Genomic DNA, 20,925 nt, shown 5'->3' with positions numbered 1-20,925 from the left:
AAGGGAGAACATTTTGCAACATGTATTGTGCAGCTTAACCGGAAAAAACATCTTGTAGTCGAAGCGATTCTGGTCATCTAACAATGATTAACTCTTGATTCAGTATGAGGCCCCTTTTGGCCTTCGACATCTCCCCCTTCTGTATACAAAAAGGGATGATGAATCTTATTATCAAGAGAGCCCCTGTCTTAGGCCGCATAGGCTGCGCCCCTGGACAGGCAACGTGCCTTGTTGAGCCGGTCTTGACGACCTCTGTACGTTGTTGCCCCCTGTTCCAGGACCTATGCATACTCCCGTCATTGAGTACTCCCTTGCTGCATCAATCTTGAGTTATTAAACCTGAGTCCTTGATTACTGAACCTGAGCTCTTGCTGCGACCCTCGCTCCTCCCCCGGGTCAGCTGCTACTAATTTGTGGTAATGGACCGAAATACTTTTAGGTAAGGCCGAATCAATTTGTCTTTTAATAAGCTGGGTTAGCCGTTGAAGGGCCCATGGGCCAAAAGAAAGAAGCAATAGGAAAACAATTAAGGGGGCTATAATAGTTGGGAGTAAAGTAGACAACCAGGGGGATCCCTGTAGCAAATTTGAGAACCATCCTTTTTGGTTCTCAAACTCTCTCTTTTAGCCAACCGTTCTCTCAGGATTTCCATAGACTCTTTGACAATGCCAGTATGGTCAGCATAGAAACAACATTCTTCCCTTAAAGCAGCGCAAAGGCCACCTTCCTTAAGGAACAGGTGATCCAGCCCTCTTCTATTTTGCAAAACCACCTCGGATAGAGAGGTCAGTGATTTTTTTTTTTTTTTTTTTTTGTCAAGGCCAATTTTTATTGAAACCAAGGAGCTTTTTAAAGAGAAGAGCAGAGAAAGAGGAAGTGGGGGGAGGGATGAGTTAATTGTTCTCAGGTATGTTCTGAATTTCCTGTGTTTATCTCAGGCACTAGCTAAGGAAATGGGGGAGGGGATAGGTGTTAGTTGTTCCTTGGGCAGGTATTCGGAATCTCCTGTGGTAAGCTAGACTTTCTGGCGTCTAACTAGGTATGGGGTCGCCAAGGCTGGCTTCTGACATCTCCCCCTACTAAGTATAATAAAATGGAGCGTCTGGCTTAGGCTACGTGATGGGCACCCGCATCCAGGACCCTATGTTTTATGATATTGTCATTTATATGACAGTGAGGGGTAGTGCCTCTGTCTTAGGCTACATGAGATGCACCTGTCCCCAGCACTCCGATGACCCTTTATAAGGCTAGCAGCTCGGGAGTGCTTTGGAGTGGGCATCTGGGGGTCAGTCTCACGCTAAACCCGTCATGGAGGACGCTACAGCCGTTGGGAAGGGTCGGCATCTGGCTTGCGGCACCACGATATTTCCCGTCATGGACGGCTCCAAGGCCAAGGAAATCGGGAGGTTCGATGTTCAAGGCCTGAAAAATCCAGTCCTTTAGGACTGGGGGGAGGGTTATTATCGTCAGGCAGCTCAGAATCTAATGCCGCTAGGCGATGGTAGTGAACCAAAACCGTTTTTTCGAGGATGGCGTCAATCTGGTACTTAATGAATCTGGTTAGTTTCTGAAAAGGTAAGGGTGACAGTTTAAGTAGTCAATCTAGTAGAACTGGCAAGGTAGAAATTAAATGCCTGCAATTCCCTCAGAAAAGGGAGGGGTGGAAGAATAGCAGACCCAAGAGTCCTCTATAAGGGAGTGGCTGGCTTGATGGAGGGCCTGAACAGTAGGGTTAATTAAGGATAGAATAAGGTCAGCGGAAGAGGGAGCTCCTGGGGGGAAAATGGTCAGGGGTTCCCTAGTCTGGAGAGGCCCCTAAGGCTAAAGTATATAAGTCTACTATTAGGGGGGGAAAGGAGGGGGTGGTCACAATAGTTGTGAAGGCATTGAAAGCATCAGTTGGCAGCATCATTGGCAGGGTTGATGATCATCCAGGTGTAGTTGTAGATCTGATAAGGGCTTCTAGTGGCAACGGCAATCGAAGGTGGGAACATACAAGTAGCCAAAAAGACAGCATCTTTTATCTAGAATTAAGCAGAATTAGAAGGCTCCTCAGGGGCTTTCCCTGGGTGGATTAAGAAGGTATTTAGGCAACCATCTAGCATATTTGGCCTGAGTATCAAAAATATATGTATGTCCTTTTCCCCTTGTAAGTTAGGGGGTCTTTCCATAAGGCTTAAGCATAATTTTGAGCCATTTATGGATGTCAGAGGCTATCCAAGGCTTATTTTTCTGTAGCATCATACATGAGGAAATTTAGCATAGACAATGTATGGTATAGAATTCCTCCTCCTTAGGCAACCTGGTGGCCGCCCATTCTCTGGAGGTCATCATATTGATGCCGAATTTAGTGCAGACATAGCGCATTACAGCCTAGAACTCCTGTCTCAGCCTCCCGAGTGCTGGGATTAAAGGTGTGCGCCACCAATGCCTGGCCTGTGCGTCCCGCCGGCTCAGGAGCCGCTGTTGCCCATGTCTCACCGCCGCTATAAAAGCACGGAGGCAGGTGTTTCACTCCAAGTCAGCAGCATGCTGCGTCCCCAAAGGCCCAACCGTCCCTGCCGCTAGGGGCTTGGGCTCGGCAGGCAGGTCCACACGCACTGGGCAGGACTAGGCCATATGGGCTGTTCTGGTAGCACCGGTCTCGGGAATTAAGCACAAAATTGCTGGAAAGCTTTGTTAGTATATCCAGACCCATTATCTGTTTTTATAACTTTTGGCATTCCCATGTAGTCAAAACATCTTAAACAGTGACTTATAACATGCCTGGTGGCTTCTCCTGTTTGTGGAGTGGCACATTTTTAACTTGCCAAACTCTGTAATGTGAGGCATATCTATTTGTCATAAATGGTTGGGGGGCAGGCCTTGAGGATTCATCCTTAAATTAGCCATAGCCATATTATGAACATATTTTTTATTGTTTGATGATTTGACCAGTAGTCTCACTGGTTAAGCCAAATTTCTTACTTAGACTTGCTATTATGATGAAGAAAAGTTACAAGCCTGTCGAGCTTTTTCTATTTAAGGCAAATCAACTGATTTTGTTAATCAGATAATTCATTTCATTTGGCCAGTAATCAGGGAAAGACCTATTTAATAGGTTCCCATTGTGACCCATAAACACGATAATTCTTAGGTGAATAACATTTTGAATTTGTTTAAATAATTTTTTGACTTGACTATTACTAGATCCTGTGTATGGAACTGTTTTTGTTACCTTATAAGCTTTAAATATATAGTGACTGTCAGTAACTCTCCCAATAGACTATTGGTAAAAATTAACATAGCATTTTTTTTTTAAAGGACTGCTTTTTACAATTTTGGAAATATAAAAGAATTTATAGTGTAAATTGTAACAGTCCATGAGCTAGAAACTGATTATCAATTCTTTCTAAAAATTGGGCAAAGGCAATCGCATATGACTCATTGTTTTGAAACCATCAATTAAACTGTTGCTTAGAGTCGGAGACATGTATCATACTTGGTTTTTTTTAAAAATATTTTTTAAAATCTATATGGCATTTTTGTACCATGTAGGCTAATGCTTTAAAATAAGGGTTTAAAATATTTAGGCTGGTGAACCATAGTAATGGTTTTGCGTAGTCAATATATCTGATGATGCTGAATCTCCTCCTCCAATAATAGAACTTGTCTACCTTTCTAGTTAGCTGTTTGGGTATATCTGGATCATTATCTCCTTATAGAATTTTACTTAAAGGATTTAAATCATCATTAGATGTCCCAAAAAAGGCATTTAATCAATGAATATTTTATAACAATTTTTAAAAAATTTAAAGATTTTTAAACTATCTTTTTTAATTGTTATTTATTAAGCCTTAATTTTTTTTTTTTTTTTTAGAATATAACATATCTTTAACAATTTACTAGATTTATTTAGAGTTTTTGAGTAGCCTTTTCTAATCTAACCTTTGAGGCTGACAAGCTGATAAAATCTCATTTGCATCTTGGCTGACCTGGCTTAAATTTGCATATGAAAAAACATTTAAGCTGTGAATCTAACAGGTTGGCTCTTTTTTGAGGCTTTTTATAAAGCTTTTTTAAAATCATGTTTTAACTTTAATTTTCTAGATTTCCTTTTTTAACCATAAAAATTTAGTAAGACCTGTATCCTCTCATCTGCCAAATTTTATAGAATCATCCATAGAATCCTCATGCCTCTAAGCTAACGCTATAGGCTTTTGTTAACTTTTTAATTGACTGTTACCTAGGGCTAAAATCAAAAATTTTTTTTTTGCTAAGACATTGACTGACTGACTGGATGCTCCTTTTGGCAATGTCAAAGTGATTTTGATATTATTTAAACAATATCTGAGGCAATGTAAATACCTCTAATCATATCCAAGGCAATTTAGGCATTTTTATTCATCCGCATTCATAAATTCACAATCACATCACACATCCAGGTGTGGCCACACCGTTCATTCATAGCTTGCATACATCTCACATTTTTCCTTTTGCCTAGGTTATGATCAGCTTGTAGAAAAGAAAAATCTCTAATTGAAATTTCTAACATAGTAGCTTATAGTCAATCATTGTAATATGAGCATCCAAAATTTGAACAATTCTAAGCTTAAATATGTTGTCCTTTTTTCTCTATAAGTCTCAAAAAGTTTCTGTCTGGCTGTATCAATAGTATTTATATATGTATTAATTAGCCATCAACTATGGCGGCATCTCCCAAGGCTGGAAGTTACCACGTGGAGGCAGGCTGTCCGCCAGCCCGGCAGCCATTTTGTCTAGCCTGCCGCAGATGCCAGCATGAGGTGGTACCAAGCCGCTGGCTGAGGGCCGGCAGACCCTGGCAGCTGCCATGGCTGGCTGACCTTGGCCTTAGCTCGACCATGCCCTCTGGGCCGCTGAAAAATCTGTGGCTGTATTTTGGGCATAAGCCTGATCCCTTATTCTTTCTTTTGTTGGGACTCTGTCTGACCTGGAGCTCTTTCTGCATATGCCCAAAGCAACCTCTAGAAGGCTCTGTGCATTTTTTCCTCCCTGTGCCTTGCTTTCTGTGTAGGAATAACTTATTTTTAACTGAATTTCCTGTAAGGCAGCCATCATCGATAATCCCTGAGTGTAAGCTAGGTCCATATCTGAAAAATTCTTAATGAATTCACCATATCAGTCCTCCTCCTGTGAGGCCTTAGTGTGGTCTGGCATGCATTACCAACATTATCATAGGCTAGCTATTTTATAATCAAAGTTCCCAACATCTGTGTCTCTAACATTTTTGTAAAATTCCATATAGGCCTAGAAATCAATTCTTAATCAACTCCCTAGGTCCCTGCCTGGTCTCTATAACAAATATCCTCCTCTTGACCGGCAGGCCTTGGTTATCCACTTTTAATTTCCTAGGGGTGAGGCTTCTATAGTAATATTCCCTATCAGCCTCTGTTGGTCTATACTGGACACAAGCCATTAATAGTTCCTAGAGCTGTTTGAATGGTATTGGCACATGTATCCTGCTATGTTCCCCTGAGCCATTTTCTCTGACCCAAGAAACCTGTAAATTTCTTATCTCATGTAAGCAATTTTGTTAAAATTTTTAAGTCTTCCTTAGACAATTTGGCCCATATTATCAAACGGAATGAGGGGGGACTTACCAGGGAATCAGTCACTCATGAGCGGTGAGAACTTTTCCCTCTGTCTCAGATTCCTTAAGAATATCTCTGATAACTCCATAAAAACTAAAGAAGGAATCTGGGATCTCCTCTCCCTTTTTGAGGAGACCATTAATATCCTTTCCCACTTTATTCCAACTTAGTGGATGAATGCCAGGCCCATGAATCACCAGCCAAGGACATTTCTCCTCCACAAAACAAAAAAAATTAAAGAGATCCTTTTTCTTAACTCTTATTCCTCTCTCCCTAAGACTACTCTTTATTTCTCTGATAAAGAGGGCCTCCTTAGAGGCTGAATTGCCCATGACGATAATGGGACAGCAGTACTTACCTCGAGACAGACCGGTGCACGAGCGATGCAGGGCGTCTCCATTTTGGGTCGGCTAGCCTCTTCTTCTCTTAGCGCTGTCCGGAGACCACCGTACCTCGAGCCTCACGTTTGGGCGCCACTTGACCCGTCCAGCAGGCCAGGTTATTCGCGGGTCCCGAGGGGGTTGTCACCTAAAGGGGTCATGAGGGCGAGAAAGGAATGGAGACCAAGCGGCGCAAGAAAGGACAAGAGTCCGTCTGTGCAATGTCAAGGTCTCGTTTATTGAAAGGTAAAGCCTGCTTATATGCAGGGGATTTTTACTCAGGGCGGGGTAAGGGAGCAGGAGGGCGGGGTAAGGGAGCAGGAGGAATGGAAAATTTTCAAGAGGAAATAGAGGCAAGGTAAATCTTAGCCCATGGTCCCATTGTTAGCGAACCGCAGCTATTTCTGAGAAAAGGGAGAACATTTTGCAACATGTATTGTGCAGCTTAACCGGAAAAAACATCTTGTAGTCGAAGCGATTCTGGTCATCTAACAATGATTAACTCTTGATTCAGTATGAGGCCCCTTTTGGCCTTCGACAACATAGTGATGCCTAGACGAGGGTCTACCCTAACGTGATGCCTGACATGGTGGAAAGGAACTGAGAAATGTGAGGCACGCTAAGGCCTCATGCCAAAGCGCTGCAGGCCAGTAACTTCCTAAGTCCAGTCACCCTGTCTTTGATGGGACAAGGACACAGTGGCAACCTCCTCCCTCTTTATCTTGTTTCAGTTTTATGGATGATCTCTGAGAAACCGTTTTCTAAAGCAACTTCAGCCAATCATAGTGCATTGTGGTTGAAAATGAATAGCATAAAAGCAAACCATTTCTTCCGTTGGCCAAAAAGTCGGGAGTATTTGGGGGTGGAGGAGAGATTAATAAAGGATAGACCACATTTTCTCTGTCCTGAGTCGGGTATGTGGCATGGCTAGTCTTGGCTGTCAACTCGACTGCATCTAGAAATCAGCCCAAACCCAAGTGGCTGGGCATATCTGAGAGAGATTTTCTTGGCTGTATCATTTCAGGTGGAAGACCCATGCTAAACACAGGCTCAGCTTCTCCTGGCAGCTCACATAAAAGGACATAGAAGGAAGCTTAGCTTTGCCAGCTTGCCTTCACTCTCCCGGAGCCAGTGCCTTTCTCCTGTTGCTGAGGCCTTCCTCCGCTGGTATTAGAACCAATTCCTCCAGGATTCCAAATAGGTTGCAGATCAGCATCTCTCTAGGAATCCTCCAGGATGCCAGCACCAGAGGGGAGCGGGCTGCTGAGGCAACCAACCAGTGCTGGGACTGAACAGCGCTGTCAGCACTGCGGTTCCACTAACCAGACCCCAGCCTGGGCGCCACTCTGGCAAACCTCCCTCCCTCCCTCCCTCCCTCCCTCCCTCCCTCCCTCCCTCCCTCCTCCCTCCCTCCCTCCTCCCTCTCTCCCTCCTTCCAGCCTCTTGTTACTTTAGAGAACCATGATTATTATAGTATAAGATGAATTTTGTCACTCATTTGTATTTTCTGGGTCTTTATATATTATTATTTGCTCTTATAACCCTTTCTCCTAAGAGTTTGATGATTTCTCAGAACAAAAGTAAAAGAAGGAAGGAAAAAAAAAACCCTAAAGCTCCAAAGGATTTAGGAGGAGTGAACCTTCCTTTGATCCTCTTGTCCATATGCTGCTTGAAATAATTAATGAGAAGATTCCTCTTTAGTTTGAAATTAGGTAAAATCATACTCTTTCCCCAGAATATATTTATTTTTATACAAAATTATTATTTTGAGATAGGATTTGCCTTGTAGCCTAGGCTACCTTGGGATGGAGTATATAGCCAGGGGTTGGCTTGGAAATCCTAATTGGGATTATAGGCAGGCCCTTACTGCACTGATCACAGATTGGTTGGTCTGTCTCTGGCCAGAGAGGTATGGGCCACCGCCAACTCTCTAAATATCAAAATGAGACTCAAGAGTCCCCTTCAATGCAGCAAAAATTGTAAGAAATGCAAACAATCCAGCCAAGTTGGAAGGAAAAACTATCAAATAGCCTCAGATTTCAGATCATCAGTAGCCTTGATGTAGACTTCCCTTTGAACACACAGAGAGTGGGCTGAAGAGAGAGCTCGAGGAATAAGCAGAGAGCAGCAATTCTACAAAACTACGTGTTAGAAAGTATATTAGAAAGAACTCAACTTCCTTCTATGCATACTATAGGATATACACCCATACTACAAAAGACAGTTTGCCAGAAGAAACTGAAATGAAACTTGCAACGGAATTTTAAAGCTAATTTATGTATTTTGTGTGTGTGGGAGGAGACACACATGTACTATGGCACACGTGTGGAAGTCAGAAGTCAATTTGCAGGAGTTGGTTCTCTCTTTCCACTGTGTGGGCTGCGGGGATTGAACTCAGGTTATCAGCCAAGTATCTTTATTCACAGAGCCTTCTTGCTAGCACTGTAACTGTGTTTAGCACAAGTAAGAAGCTCAAGTGAGAATCAAAACTGATAAGGTTCCCTTCCACAAACGATTCACAAAATCACAACAAAAACTTGTGGGGTTAGAGTCATCCCAAAATTAGACTCTGTCAGCTGCCTGCCTCCCACAGTAAGTGAAGGAACTAGATGACTTATAATGTTTCTCATTTCCTCCCTTTGTGACCTTCAAGGATTGTTTTTGTTGTTGTTGTCGTATTAGTCTGTTCGCTAGGGTTTGGAACATATTGGCTCTATAATGAGTGGCCACAGCTGCTTTAATGCGAGCTTCGTTTTCTCGGGTTCAGGCAGGCCACGGCCTCCATCACTGCTTCTGTCATCAAACTGTCGTTTATACCTGCTCGCATATGAAGGAAGGGCCTGAAGGATTTTTCATCGCTGACTTAAAGGAGCCTGGCTGTGCCTTTAAATGCAGTGCAATTTGGCTGGGTATAATACTCTTGGCTCATATATTTTTGGCCTGCACCTTTGCAGCCATTGCACAATTTGGACGTCAATGAAAAAAGGCATTGGAAACTGCAACCTCTTTCTTCCTCTTGTCTTGGAGTAGCTTGACTGCTGTCTTGTTTGTATGGAACGGTCTTCTGCATTCTAGGATGACCATGGACTAACTTACTATGTTGCTGCAGATAACCTTGACCACCTGTTCCTTCTCTTCCCGCTGCTTGAGTGCAGGGAATACAGCCGTATCTCACTATGCTGGGGATCCAATTTAGGGCTTTCTGAGTGCTAGGAAGCCCTCGATCAACTGAGCTGCATTCCTGGCTTTGGTGAACTGACTGTTATGCTCAAAATTTTAATTGTCAGAATTAAAAATCTTCCTCAAGATATGACTTAGTGTTGGAAGATCTGACAATCTTCCCTGGGAAAAATGGAGTGCTCTTTCAGTATGTAAATTTCGTTCTTCTTTCATTTTAGAGAATTGCTTCTACAATACATTTGAATACCTTTTCTATTTCGGTTCACCAGTTTCTCAGTGAAGGGATGTCCACAGTAGATTACCTTCATTCTCTGTAGCCATTTCTGCCATCTGTTATCTTTTCCTTCTGCTTGCTGTGAGGACCTCGATGTAGTCAGAACGGTTTCGATGTAGTCAGAACGGTTTCTATGTGTTAGTAAGTCTGTCCTTCAGCTCTGGTCTGGGGAGATGTTTATCTTGTTTTCATTGTGATTTATGTACTTAAAAAAACGTTTAAAACATGCTCTATCACTGCCATGTGTTTTAGGAGATAGTGGAAGGAAACAAGGAAGGTTTGAGTAACTCCAGAGATCTGCCCAACATGCATTCCCCTCTAGGTCTGGAGAGCAGTTCTGCATCTATCTCATGCCCTGCTCCTAATGAACATATAAACGTACTTGGAGTTCTCTCTCTCTCTGTTTTCCATCCATACTCCTTTTCCTGAAATACAGTTGTAGGTCTCTAATAAAGGTCTGTTCACAGAGATCTCTTTCATCTGGAACAGTCATTCCTTTTTTAAGCCGTAAGTTTTCCCTTCCTAATGATGTCTGGTCATCAAGTAAAGTGTGTAATAGGAAAGGTGGCCAAAGGGACAACAGCCAGGGCCCAGTCAGGAAAACAGAAGGCACTCCAGCTATTTAACAGAACAGACTGATGAATGGAAGAGACAGATTTCACAGCCAAACAATTGTACTTTAGATGACAAAAGATGAGTACAAGTTACCAAAGAAGGTTAGGAAGCCTGCTAAAAATACAGACATGGTAGACAGAGAACTAAGCACTCGCAGGACATTCTGTCAGCTCCAGAAGAAAGGAGGAGGCAGGGGTTGGAGAATTGAGGAGCTGAAGCCACACAGTAAAGTGGCGGGGGGGGGGGGCATGACAGTGGCCATGATCTGGACAATGGATAATATCCACAAGACGGTGCAGAGATAGAGGGAGAGGGTGGGAGGAAGACGCTTTGGTTATCTTTTCCCTGTTCTTGAATCTTTTATCATCATTCCACCAGTTAGGCTTATCTGGATCACACAGGGCTAGCCACCTGGGAACTAGTCTTTCCACACCTACTAATCAAACAGTAGTTGCCTAGGTTAAAAATTTTAGGTTAAAAAAAAAATATTGTCCAGGATGTGGCTCTCTGCCTTCTGGAGTCTCGGGTAAGTAAGAAATCACTCCTAATTAGCATTTTGTTGTAGAAATACTGGTTTTTTTTTTTTTGGTTGTTGTTCTCTTTGGAAGTTTGTAGGTCATCTGATTCAGGGTTGAGCCTTTATCTTGAGAGTGTTTCTTCTGTAAGTTCTTTATTGCCCCTGTCTCTAGCTCCCCCTTTAGAATAATGAGATAACTATGTCCTATAGTGAAATTCCCATATTTCTTCATATTTTTCCTTTGAAATATTCATCCTAGGGGACTGGAGAGATGACTTGTCAGTTAAGAGTACTTGCTGCTCTTGCAAAGGACTCAGATTTGGTTCCAAGCACTCAGATGGTGACTTCCAACCACCTGTGACTCCAGTTCCAAGGGACCCAAGGCCTCCTGTGACCTCCACGGGCACACTTAGACACAATTCAAAGTAAAAGGAAAAACCTTTAAAAATGACTCTGATTTTCTAAATGGAGCCCTTCAAAGAGAATGAAGGTGGTGGATGCACTTCAGGAAGCTTACTCATTAGGTTTGAAAGCGGCATGAGCCGTGGTTAGCTAGATGGACCTCAAATGATCACTACAGTGTTTTCTCCTGGGGCCCGGTGCACATAGGAAAGAACATCCCTGAGCTGTGCCACCAGCCCTATTGCAGGAACCTTTACAGGTGAAGACAGGGTCCAGTTACGTAGTGTGAGGACATGGCCCAATGTTGTTGGTTTTGAAGACAGAGAAATGGTCTTTTAAGTCAAGGGAAGTAGGAGAGAAAAGGCCAGGACACAGAATCCTCTGAGGCCTGAGAAAGAAAGGCAGCTTTGCTTCCATCCCAGCTTAGCCCAATGGACTTCACTGTGGATGTTAGACATGCATCGTTACAAGGTAGTAATAGACCTATTTGCTCAAGTCACTCAACTTATGAAGACTTGTTAGAGCAGCAACAGGAAGCCAATGCCATAGGTCACCACCCATTGAGCCCTTTCCCCAAAGAAAACAGGCGAGGATGATCCAGTGAGAGTTACTGCCAACATCACGGCTGACGGAATGAACTCCCTGGGCTTTTCATGTTCAATTTGAACAACTCTAAGACATTAGCTTAATGCGCAGAGAAAAATCTGGGAGTTAGTAGTGATTTGAGTGAGCCACTTTTTCTCCAACTCTCAGTGTCCCCAGTAGCTATTCCGTATTCCAACAAGAACAGAAACAGGAGAGAGGGTACCCAGAGCTTCAGGAGCACAATGAACCTCTCTCTCTCCAACTTCTAAAAACATCGGTTCGACTGTGTCCAAGTGCCGAGCATGCGGGAGGCACACACAGGCCTCTCAGGATGTGAGCGCACACAGCTCTGTGGGCCTCTAATTTCTAGTCCACCCTAACAGCACCGAGGGCCGTGCGGGCCGTTGGCTTCCACTTCTTGCCGTTCTGGTGCCTTCAAGCCCAAGATCTAGATCTGGAAGAGCTGACTTCTCTAGAGACGCCTCTCTGTGGCTCACAGTGCTGGCTTCTGCCCATGCTGTCTTCATCTCATCTTCCTTTGGCATGTTACTGTCCTAATTTCTCAGAAAACCACCAGTCCTCCTGGACTGGGCATCATCCATTCGACTGAGTTTTTACATTAATCACCCCTAAAACCTTTCTTCCAGTCATAATTATGTTCTGAGGAACTGGGAATCAGGATTCATATATTTAATGGATGAAAACACACATACCATACTTTTTCTTTTGGGAGATGAGGTCTCTCTTTCACAGCCCAGCCTATGAATCTCCTGCTCCAGCCTCTTGAATGCTGGGATTTCGTGTGTGTATTGCCATATTTGCATAACATGTCAATTTTTTATGGCAATATTTAAACTGAGCCCCTCTAAGCACAAAGACTATTGAGCACATATTCAGAAAAGCTAAAGTGAAAACAAATGTTTATCTTTATACCCAACAATTGTGTATGAAAAATTTTGTTAATTGGATCTCAAATAATAGTCGTTATAGGATAACGACAGGCTCAGAATTTTATAAGGAAATGAGAAAACAGGGACTTATATTAAGCCCCGATAATGACTAAAAAGAAAAATCAGCACTAGAAACAGTAAGAATGTTAGAAAATGTGTTAATATTTGCAAATGCTTGCAATGATCATCGAACAAAATTGCAAGGTATTAAAAAAATTACCTAAAGCTGATGATTTGTCAAGGCCAGCTGCCGCTGTAGCCACGTACAAGGAACAGTCTAACCATAAGGGTAGAGCTAAGCTCTGAAGGACAAAGGCCCTGAAGGACAAAGCCCATGCTCCTATCTCACTGCACATGAGAACGAGGCTCTTGCAGCACCAAACTCACACATGGATTTTCACAGTCAGCAGGAATCTGGAGCAAAATGAGGAAGTAGGAACACTTCACAGCAAGCCTGGGTTACACCCAGCAGCTTGTAGTCAAGGTCCAATTTGAATAGAATAGTTGATCTCTATCCTTTTATTGCTCAGCTCTCAGCTTTAAATATCACTCCAACTCCCTGAAAGTTAGACATCCACAAGCAGCAGCAGAAGAGAAGCCCAGGATGAAGGGCACTGGATGAAATTCAAGACGCGACAGCTTTTCTTCTTTAAAGATACTTTAATTTTGCGGTTATTGATGAATTAAAAAACACATTTTCAGCATTTCCTAGCTATAGTAGTGCATAGGAAATTCCACTCTAAACAAAGAATTAATGAAAAAACAACACACCTTACATCTTACACCGAAAGCTTACAGTTTACAAGGTGCTTTTACATACATTATTTCATTGGATTCTTACAACAAGCAGAAGGAAAGAAAAAACAGTGAGTGGGAAAGCAAAATCATCTAGTTTTAGGCTTACAATGAGCATTTTTTTTCAGACTGAGGGGCAATCAGTATAGGAACATACCAAGAACAAGACAGCAATACCCATAAGCCACAATATCTTTTTGGTAGGCTGACAGTTTGATATCAAGTGTATATTAGCATCAGTGGGGGAGTATGGAACGGGACAGACAAGGGTCTTATGATAGTCAAAGGATTTTCAGGATAGTGTAAGAGGTAAGAGGAAGGATGCACAGAAATGTATCACTGTACAGAAACTTACTTCAGAGTATGTTGTCCCTTAAGGGTATCAGATAAAGAGGGGACCTTGACCTAACATGGGGAATTGGAAAGGACCCAGAAAGTGCCTGTCCAGCTCTTCTGCTGTCTGCAACTGACAACACTCCAGTAAGTTTCACTGTCATCCAGGCTCCTTCCTGCACCACGCTGTTTCTTTATTTTCTGGGCAAAAACATAATTTCTTCTGTTTTGTGTAATATAATTTGAGTTAAACACTGGTTTTTGCCACTGACTTATTATTTTAAGTTTTAAAGAAAATCCTTTTGGCTACCCTGTGGCTAAAAATGGGAACTCTCAGTATGCTAAGAATATTCTGATTTAGTGCACTTGATTAGTCAGAAATAGACCCCTTTGACACATCTGACAGTTCGCTCATGTACTTCAAACAGACAGTGAAATGGAATGGCTGAGAAGCCGCAGAAACCAATGTTATGTCTAGGGGCCATACCTGGGCGGACTCTAGCTGGGTACTAATGATTTCATAGAAAAAAATATTTTTAGGATTCATAGAAATCTGTTCAATTTTGAAAACTAAAGTATAATAATCAAATTGTCATCCCCATGATTTATTGAAATAATTTTACAATAATATACAACAATTCTACCAGAGAATTTGTAGCATACATAAAACACAATGATTAGCATGTTCTTGGGTTTAAATGAAATACAAAAAACTAAAGTATTTTGTACAAATGATGCATTTAAGTTATTAACACGACGACGATATATCTTTGTTACATAAAACTTGCTACAGCAGAGTATTTCAATTTTTCTTGCACATTTTAAATACAGGTGGACCAACTGAAATCATCATTTGTCTTTGTGGGACACTACCATGCAGAAACACTTGACAACCAAAAGACATGCAGATAGGTGGAGAGAAGGTCTCTTGTAGGACTTCTCAGTGTCTTCAAGGGTTTAGTGAGGGGTGGGTGCATATGAACAGGGGTGGCGTCAATGACCTACCTGCACCAGTAAGGAAGCAGATCAAGGTTTTATATATATATATATATATACACACATATATATATACACATTAGGGCTTGTTTGATTTAAAACAACCTTATATGCTTGTAGATTGCTCACAAAATGGAACATTTTAAACCATTTGGGTGAGTTGATCATTTAAGGTAGGTCACTGAAACAGAGAGAAAATGAGACAGGAAAATAAAAGCAATGGAAAAAATAGTTAAAAAAAGTTAAGCCATTTATTCACAAAGAACACTGAACTAAATGTGCAAGAGTGCTTGAAATTTCCTCATGATGGCAACATTGTGAAGTCAATTGGCAAAAAGTATAAAAAAATTAAGGAAACACAAATATTAAAACTGTATCTGCATGATCATATACTCTGTCTACAAAGAAAAAAAGAGGTTAGAAATTCCGATGTATCTAAAGATAATATCACACCTCAAAATTAAACTACAAATGTGGCAGTTTCTTAAGCTTTGCCTCCCCCCCCCCTCTGCCAAAGCAGGGGATAAAATCTGAAGTTGCCACGGTGCCCTCATCTTAATACGTCACAACAGTAAGCAACAGCAACTTCTTGTCCTTACGTGTTATGAACCAAAGCAAACAGACCACTTCCCTGAAAGGACAGTAGCTCTACGCTGTAAGCAGGGATCAAGGCTTCCCTCGACTTAGCATCTATCCAAATCTGTGTTCCTTTAGTTCGCATGTTTCCCTTAAGACACTGCCGATGAGGACTGTCTGAGACATTTCACAATGCATAGCTTTAGCAGTCATGCTCTCCTAAATACTGGCTAAAACCCTCATGGAAGAGTGAAGGCTTAGAAACCTCGGAATGCCCTTCTAACCCACAGAGATGTTGGTACCAGGGAGACGGCCGGGCAAGGAGCCACGCCCCTCACTTCTCCTGACAAATGAAGCATCTGTCTGGTCACTTAATTTCTCACAGAGAGAAGAATATTAAAAGGCAAAGGGAAATGAAGCCTCTGGTCCAGGAGTCCATACTGCTAGGCTAGCCACTCTGAATTTATTGCCACATCAGTGACTCCTGAAAAGTTATTATCTTCACTTATGCATATTCCCTTGGTGATAAGACATTCCATCTTCAAAAATTATAAGAGTTTTGGCAAAACTGAGTCCGAGCTACTCAAAATAAAAATAATCATTAGAGAGTTTATCTTCAAGCCACTGGTCAGCAAAAATATCGCTCAAAACTACAAGAAGCAACACGTAGCTTTCCTTTTAAATATCACACAGCCATAACACTGCCACCTGAAACACGGAGAAAATAAAGTGGAGTACTGGTCAGAGAAGATAATGAAAAGAATGTAGGAGGGTGGAGAAAAACAACTCAACAGTAGGAAAGTGGTGCACACTGTGTCATGGCACGGACAATGCGTGCGGAGCGGTGCCCTGGTACACAGGTGGTTGCAGAGTGCACACTGATGATGCGATACGGACCTCACTCAGTTGCTGGAATGAAGGAACTTGGTAACTGCTTCAATGAGCAGGGCTCGGCTCCACCTTCCACCTCCACAGCGTGCAAAGACTAGTGTGAGCTCGAGGCCATCTTTTCCCTCCCTAAAATTCACAAAATTCTTTTCCACATTTTTCTGTTATAGAGACACGGATTTCTTCTTCTTCATAGTCATCGAAGTTGCTGGTATCCCCAGAGCCTCTGAACTTTGGTATGAATGGAGCCTCAACCTACAATTGACATCAGGAGGGAAACAGAAAGAGAACAACTCCTCAGAGACCTGCAAACACTGAGAACAATGCATCCCCAGCATGTACTCACTCTGCATCTTTAAGTAAGTTCTTGATACTCAATGCACTAGAAGTTAACTAGAATCTCACATTTTTATTTGAGAATTGTAACAAAATACTGACGAGGTTTCCAGATTAATCAACAACCAGTTTCAAAATTCTGGCTTTAAGTTTAGAAAACTACTTAGCATTTTATTCTATTTTTATCAATTTATTTCCAAAGTCTTTATTTTTTTCAAAATTCCTTTCTCCTGAGGTTAGCTAATAAATTTTATACGTTTAAACTTTTCTAATTCCCAAGTGTACTTAAAGCCTCTGAACATCAAAATTCTAAGTAGAAATTATCTCACAGAATCATAGAAGTGTCAAATTCCAAGCATTTCATCTCAACTCTGAAAATAAAATGTCTTTCCATATAATCTTATGGTGTGCTTAATATGTGTGAAGACAAATTTTAAAGGCTGAAATGATTGCTGCAGTTTACATATCAGATATTGGATTTATAATAATCAGACACAGTTATCTCATCTCCCCACCTCCACTTTAACAGACTCTGCAAGACAGGCTTTCCCATTCCTATTTTAAATATTACAAAAGGGAGTTAACCGAATTCATCATATTGTTAATGACTGAAGCAGGCATCAAACTCTGCAGGGAATCTTTCTTCTTTGTACAGCAGTTGTCTCATTAACTATTTTCCACTACACCTCATAATGTATAGCTGTTTATTTATAAATTATTTCCATGCATGACTATATCAATACATCATAGGTTATAGATAAAATACAAACATGAAAATAAAAAGATACTTGAAAAGAACAAGGCAAGAAATAAGTTTAAGTGGAAATTTTAATATTATCTTCTGCTTCCCAGTTGGCTGCCTGGCATGCTGTATTGGGACCACATTTTATCCTATACAGAATGAGCCAAGCAGACAATTGCTTCAATTCTAGCCAAATGGTGCTTCAGAATCAGACCACCTCTAGAGATGACTGTGTGGTCTACGTTGTCGAGGCCACTTCTTTATTATATATGTTATATATTTATTTTCATGCTAGGTGCATTTGGCTACTTCATTGCTCATAAACACTAGTCAGGGAACAAAAGGCTGTGAGCTTTTGAAATTTACTGTCTTATTTTTGCACTGCTAAATGTGCAGCTGAAAGGGTACTGAAACCAATGCCTACATTAAGGTATTGATTATACTTTGTGACTGTCACCACTCCTTACCCCTGCTTCTCTGATAACAGAAACTCAGCTGCTCATCAAAGTGCTTCACAGGGTGACATGGCCCGTTACCATGCACCATTTCTGGGTTGTTAGCAGTTTACTATTTGGGATGAGTCAAGCCCTTTCTGAAACACATGACGTCTAGATGGGCAGTAGCAATTCAGTTCTACCACAATTTTAGAAAGATTATTAATTCCTGTGTAACATGGATAAACATGTGTTTACTGAGTATCAGCACAAAATTTTTTATTTATAAAATATTAGTAAGAAAGATTCAAACTACATCAGAACTCTTTTTGGGTTTTGTTTTTCAAAGCACAGTTTCTCTATGTAGCCTTGGCTGTGGACCAGGCTGGTCTTAATCAGAGATCTGCCTGCCTCTGCCTCCCAAGTGCTGGGATTAAAGACATGCACCACCACGCCCGGCTTTACACTTCAGAACTCTTTAAAATACTAACAAATCACAAACACATCACAGAAATACATACAACAATGACTAACAATAAATATAACAGAGATGATAGGCACAGTAATGATAAGCAGTAGGAATAATTTTACAAGAAAATGTCAATCTAAAACTGGCTGGAGAAGAGTAAAGAAGGGTTTCTGGTAAAATTTACAAGGGATAAATACAGATAATTCTGTGTAAGAAAAGTTGCAAGTATATGAGGAACTTAAACATTGCTGAGTGCCAGAAAATGGCTGAATAAATGGAGAAGCATGTTCCGTTCAGAAACAGTCAAGTGTATAATAGTTTAGGACTAGTAAGGGCCTCGTCAGGGTTCCTCAACAATGCTTCCCTAACTACAGGCTAATTACTGTATAACAATAAACAAGAAATTAGAGCTCCGAGGGCTGCAAGGAGATGGGTGTCAAACAGACTCTTTCACAATGGCTCTGTGATGAGGTAGTAAGTCACCCCAGTGGAATGTGTACAAAGCAGCACTTGTGACAGAAGACTGAAGCTGGGCACTGTGGCCATGTAGAGACAGCAGTGACAAGGAACACGGAAAAGAGCAGGAAATCACCCAGTGTCAACAGAAGTCATGTCTGGGGGAGGAGGACTCCATGTTTGTCTCCTCACCAAATTGCAGGAGTAGAAAAGCAGCCTTGATTACCCATCTAGTCTTTCTCAACACACTGAGCTTCCTGCTGTGTTCTCTACCTTAACTGCACTTTGAAGAGTGACAAAGCTCATGTTTACACAGTTGAGACGATGTGCTCAAGATCACACTGTACTGGGCAGCTGACCTGACTCACGCCCACATCTACCTAGGTCCAGAGTTCAGCTTGCGCTCTCTCTCTCTCTCTGTCTCTGTCTCTCTCTCTCTCCCTCACTTTTCCTCCTCTCCTCTCCCTCTCTCCTTCCTATTGAATCAGCCTTTCCTTCTCATGAAGACTCAAAATTACAAGTTAAACAGGTGGTGTGCAATATCCGAATGTTTCATGAAACAATGTGCTATTCAACACTCTGTACCTTCTTTTTAATAATAATGTTAGAAGAAACTTCAAAAGCCTGCATTGTGACTCATACCTATAATCCCAGCCCCTGGGAAGCCATGGCCAGAGCCTCCCCTGAAGCCCCTGTTTGAGGACAGAACTGTATAGTTCCAAATCCTTGAGTTACAGGGTGAGACTCTATCTCAAACAAAACACACAAACAACACACAAAAACCAGAAAGAGGAGGCAGATTTTAAAGTGGTTATGTGCTGAGATTTGAACCTGGTGAACCTGGGATCAAACTCAGATGCTATTTGGGAGCAATGATAGTAAAGCTGCTATCCTAATCAGTAAGATGAAAAAATAAACAAAACAACAGCAACAAACCCCCAAACCCCAAAAAACACAAATCCTCTTTTTCACAGGAAACCTTGAAACGGATGAGAACTCGTTTTCTCAACCATAAAGAACTGTGTAGATGAGGCACAGAGCACGCTTTAGGAGTCTAGGCTAAAGACGCCCAGGGCTGTGCTTCCTGAGCTTGGCTCTGAGCTTTGGTGCCCTGTGGGGCACAGCGACTGTGCTGCTCTCATCCTGTTTCAGCCTTACTATGCTTTCTATTAGCTGAATCTTACAATTATTCCATAGCTTTGTTTTTATAATCTTTTAAAATGTTAATGGATTAGGAAAACTGCTTTGAATATGATATAGAGCGTTAAATTCTCTCTCCTCAGGAAATGTGCTCTGTGGCTGTCCCTCATGAGCCTCGGCAAACTTCAGAAACATCTGAAGCTGTGGGTTTGCTGGGGCTGGGGAGGGGAGAGCTAAATATATACACTTCATGCAAACTATTTTTAACTCAGCACTCAAGAGTGAAAGGAGAGATACAGTTAACAGAGCAAACTCTTTTCTTAAATTTCCCAATCTATTAGAACAGAGAAGTGATTGCTAGTAAGTAATATAGTGCCGCCATTATGGCTGACTACCTGGGAAATAAAGCTAGTCTCTTTTAACTACGCCGTTGGCCAGCTAGAGTTGTCCTCTATTTATTTCATCGTGTGCTACACTAGTGCTAGGGATCCGCTAACTGACACAACTAGTGTTCACGTTGCCTGAACTTCTACCACTAGAATCTTTTTTGTAAGCAAGCGAGCAGACAGAAACATCGGGGCTCTCAGGAGCAAAGTGCTCTCTCTAGTCCTTTGATAACTGTGAGCACACCAGACTGATTTGTTTCCGACCCCTCTAACTCTGAGGTCCGAATTGGAGGACCAAAGGCCACTCCACTCATCTCACCATGTGCTCAGCACCTTGAACAGTGCCTAGGGGCAGCACAGGGTCCCGGTTACTACTTGGAGGAATGCTAAGTAAATCAGTAATTCCTAAAAGACAAAATATAGCAATGGCAGGTAATTTGTTCTGACTTTCCCCAAAGCATGAATTTAATCTCTCCTAATGAAGCTTTCAAATGGACAAAGGACAGTTGTATCTGTAGAACAATGGTATTCAATTGGCTGTAGCAATTTGGCTACATTCGGGCTGTATGGCTCAGTGGCTCTTGCCAGAGACAGGATACAAAACAAGAAAGATAAAGTTCCTACTGTCATGAAATATTTTAAAATGAGTGTGAACGTATAAAATGGCAAGGAAGGACGTGCTTCAGGGAAGACAGCACAATGAGACAATGATTTAACTTTTAAGGTGAACAAAGTGGGGATGACCCTTGGGAGCTGAGGGCTCAACATGTGAGCAGGCTGGATCTGCCCGAGGAGCTGGGAAGGGTGGTGAGTCCACTAAATGCCCACAGCACGGGCAGGCCAGGATGAAACTGACCAC

The 20,925-nt window shown here is 41.8% G+C and overlaps 1 protein-coding gene across 1 annotated transcript in view; it reads right to left on the bottom strand.

The window, feature by feature from the left end:
• Positions 1–13,155: 13,155 nt before the first annotated feature.
• Positions 13,156–20,925, bottom strand: part of Prkacb (protein kinase cAMP-activated catalytic subunit beta) — a 92,420-nt gene continuing 84,650 nt past the window's right edge. The window contains exon 11 of the mRNA XM_035450668.1: positions 13,156–16,358. Coding sequence (XP_035306559.1) covers positions 16,233–16,358 — 126 coding nt within the window. The 3' untranslated portion in view covers positions 13,156–16,232. The remainder of the gene's footprint in view (positions 16,359–20,925) is intronic.

This window comes from Cricetulus griseus, assembly GCF_003668045.3.
Source record: "Cricetulus griseus strain 17A/GY chromosome 1 unlocalized genomic scaffold, alternate assembly CriGri-PICRH-1.0 chr1_0, whole genome shotgun sequence".
Classification (NCBI taxonomy): domain Eukaryota; kingdom Metazoa; phylum Chordata; class Mammalia; order Rodentia; family Cricetidae; genus Cricetulus; species Cricetulus griseus.
Note: the sequence above shows the minus strand (reverse complement) of the source record. Positions and strands in the feature narration are given on the sequence as shown.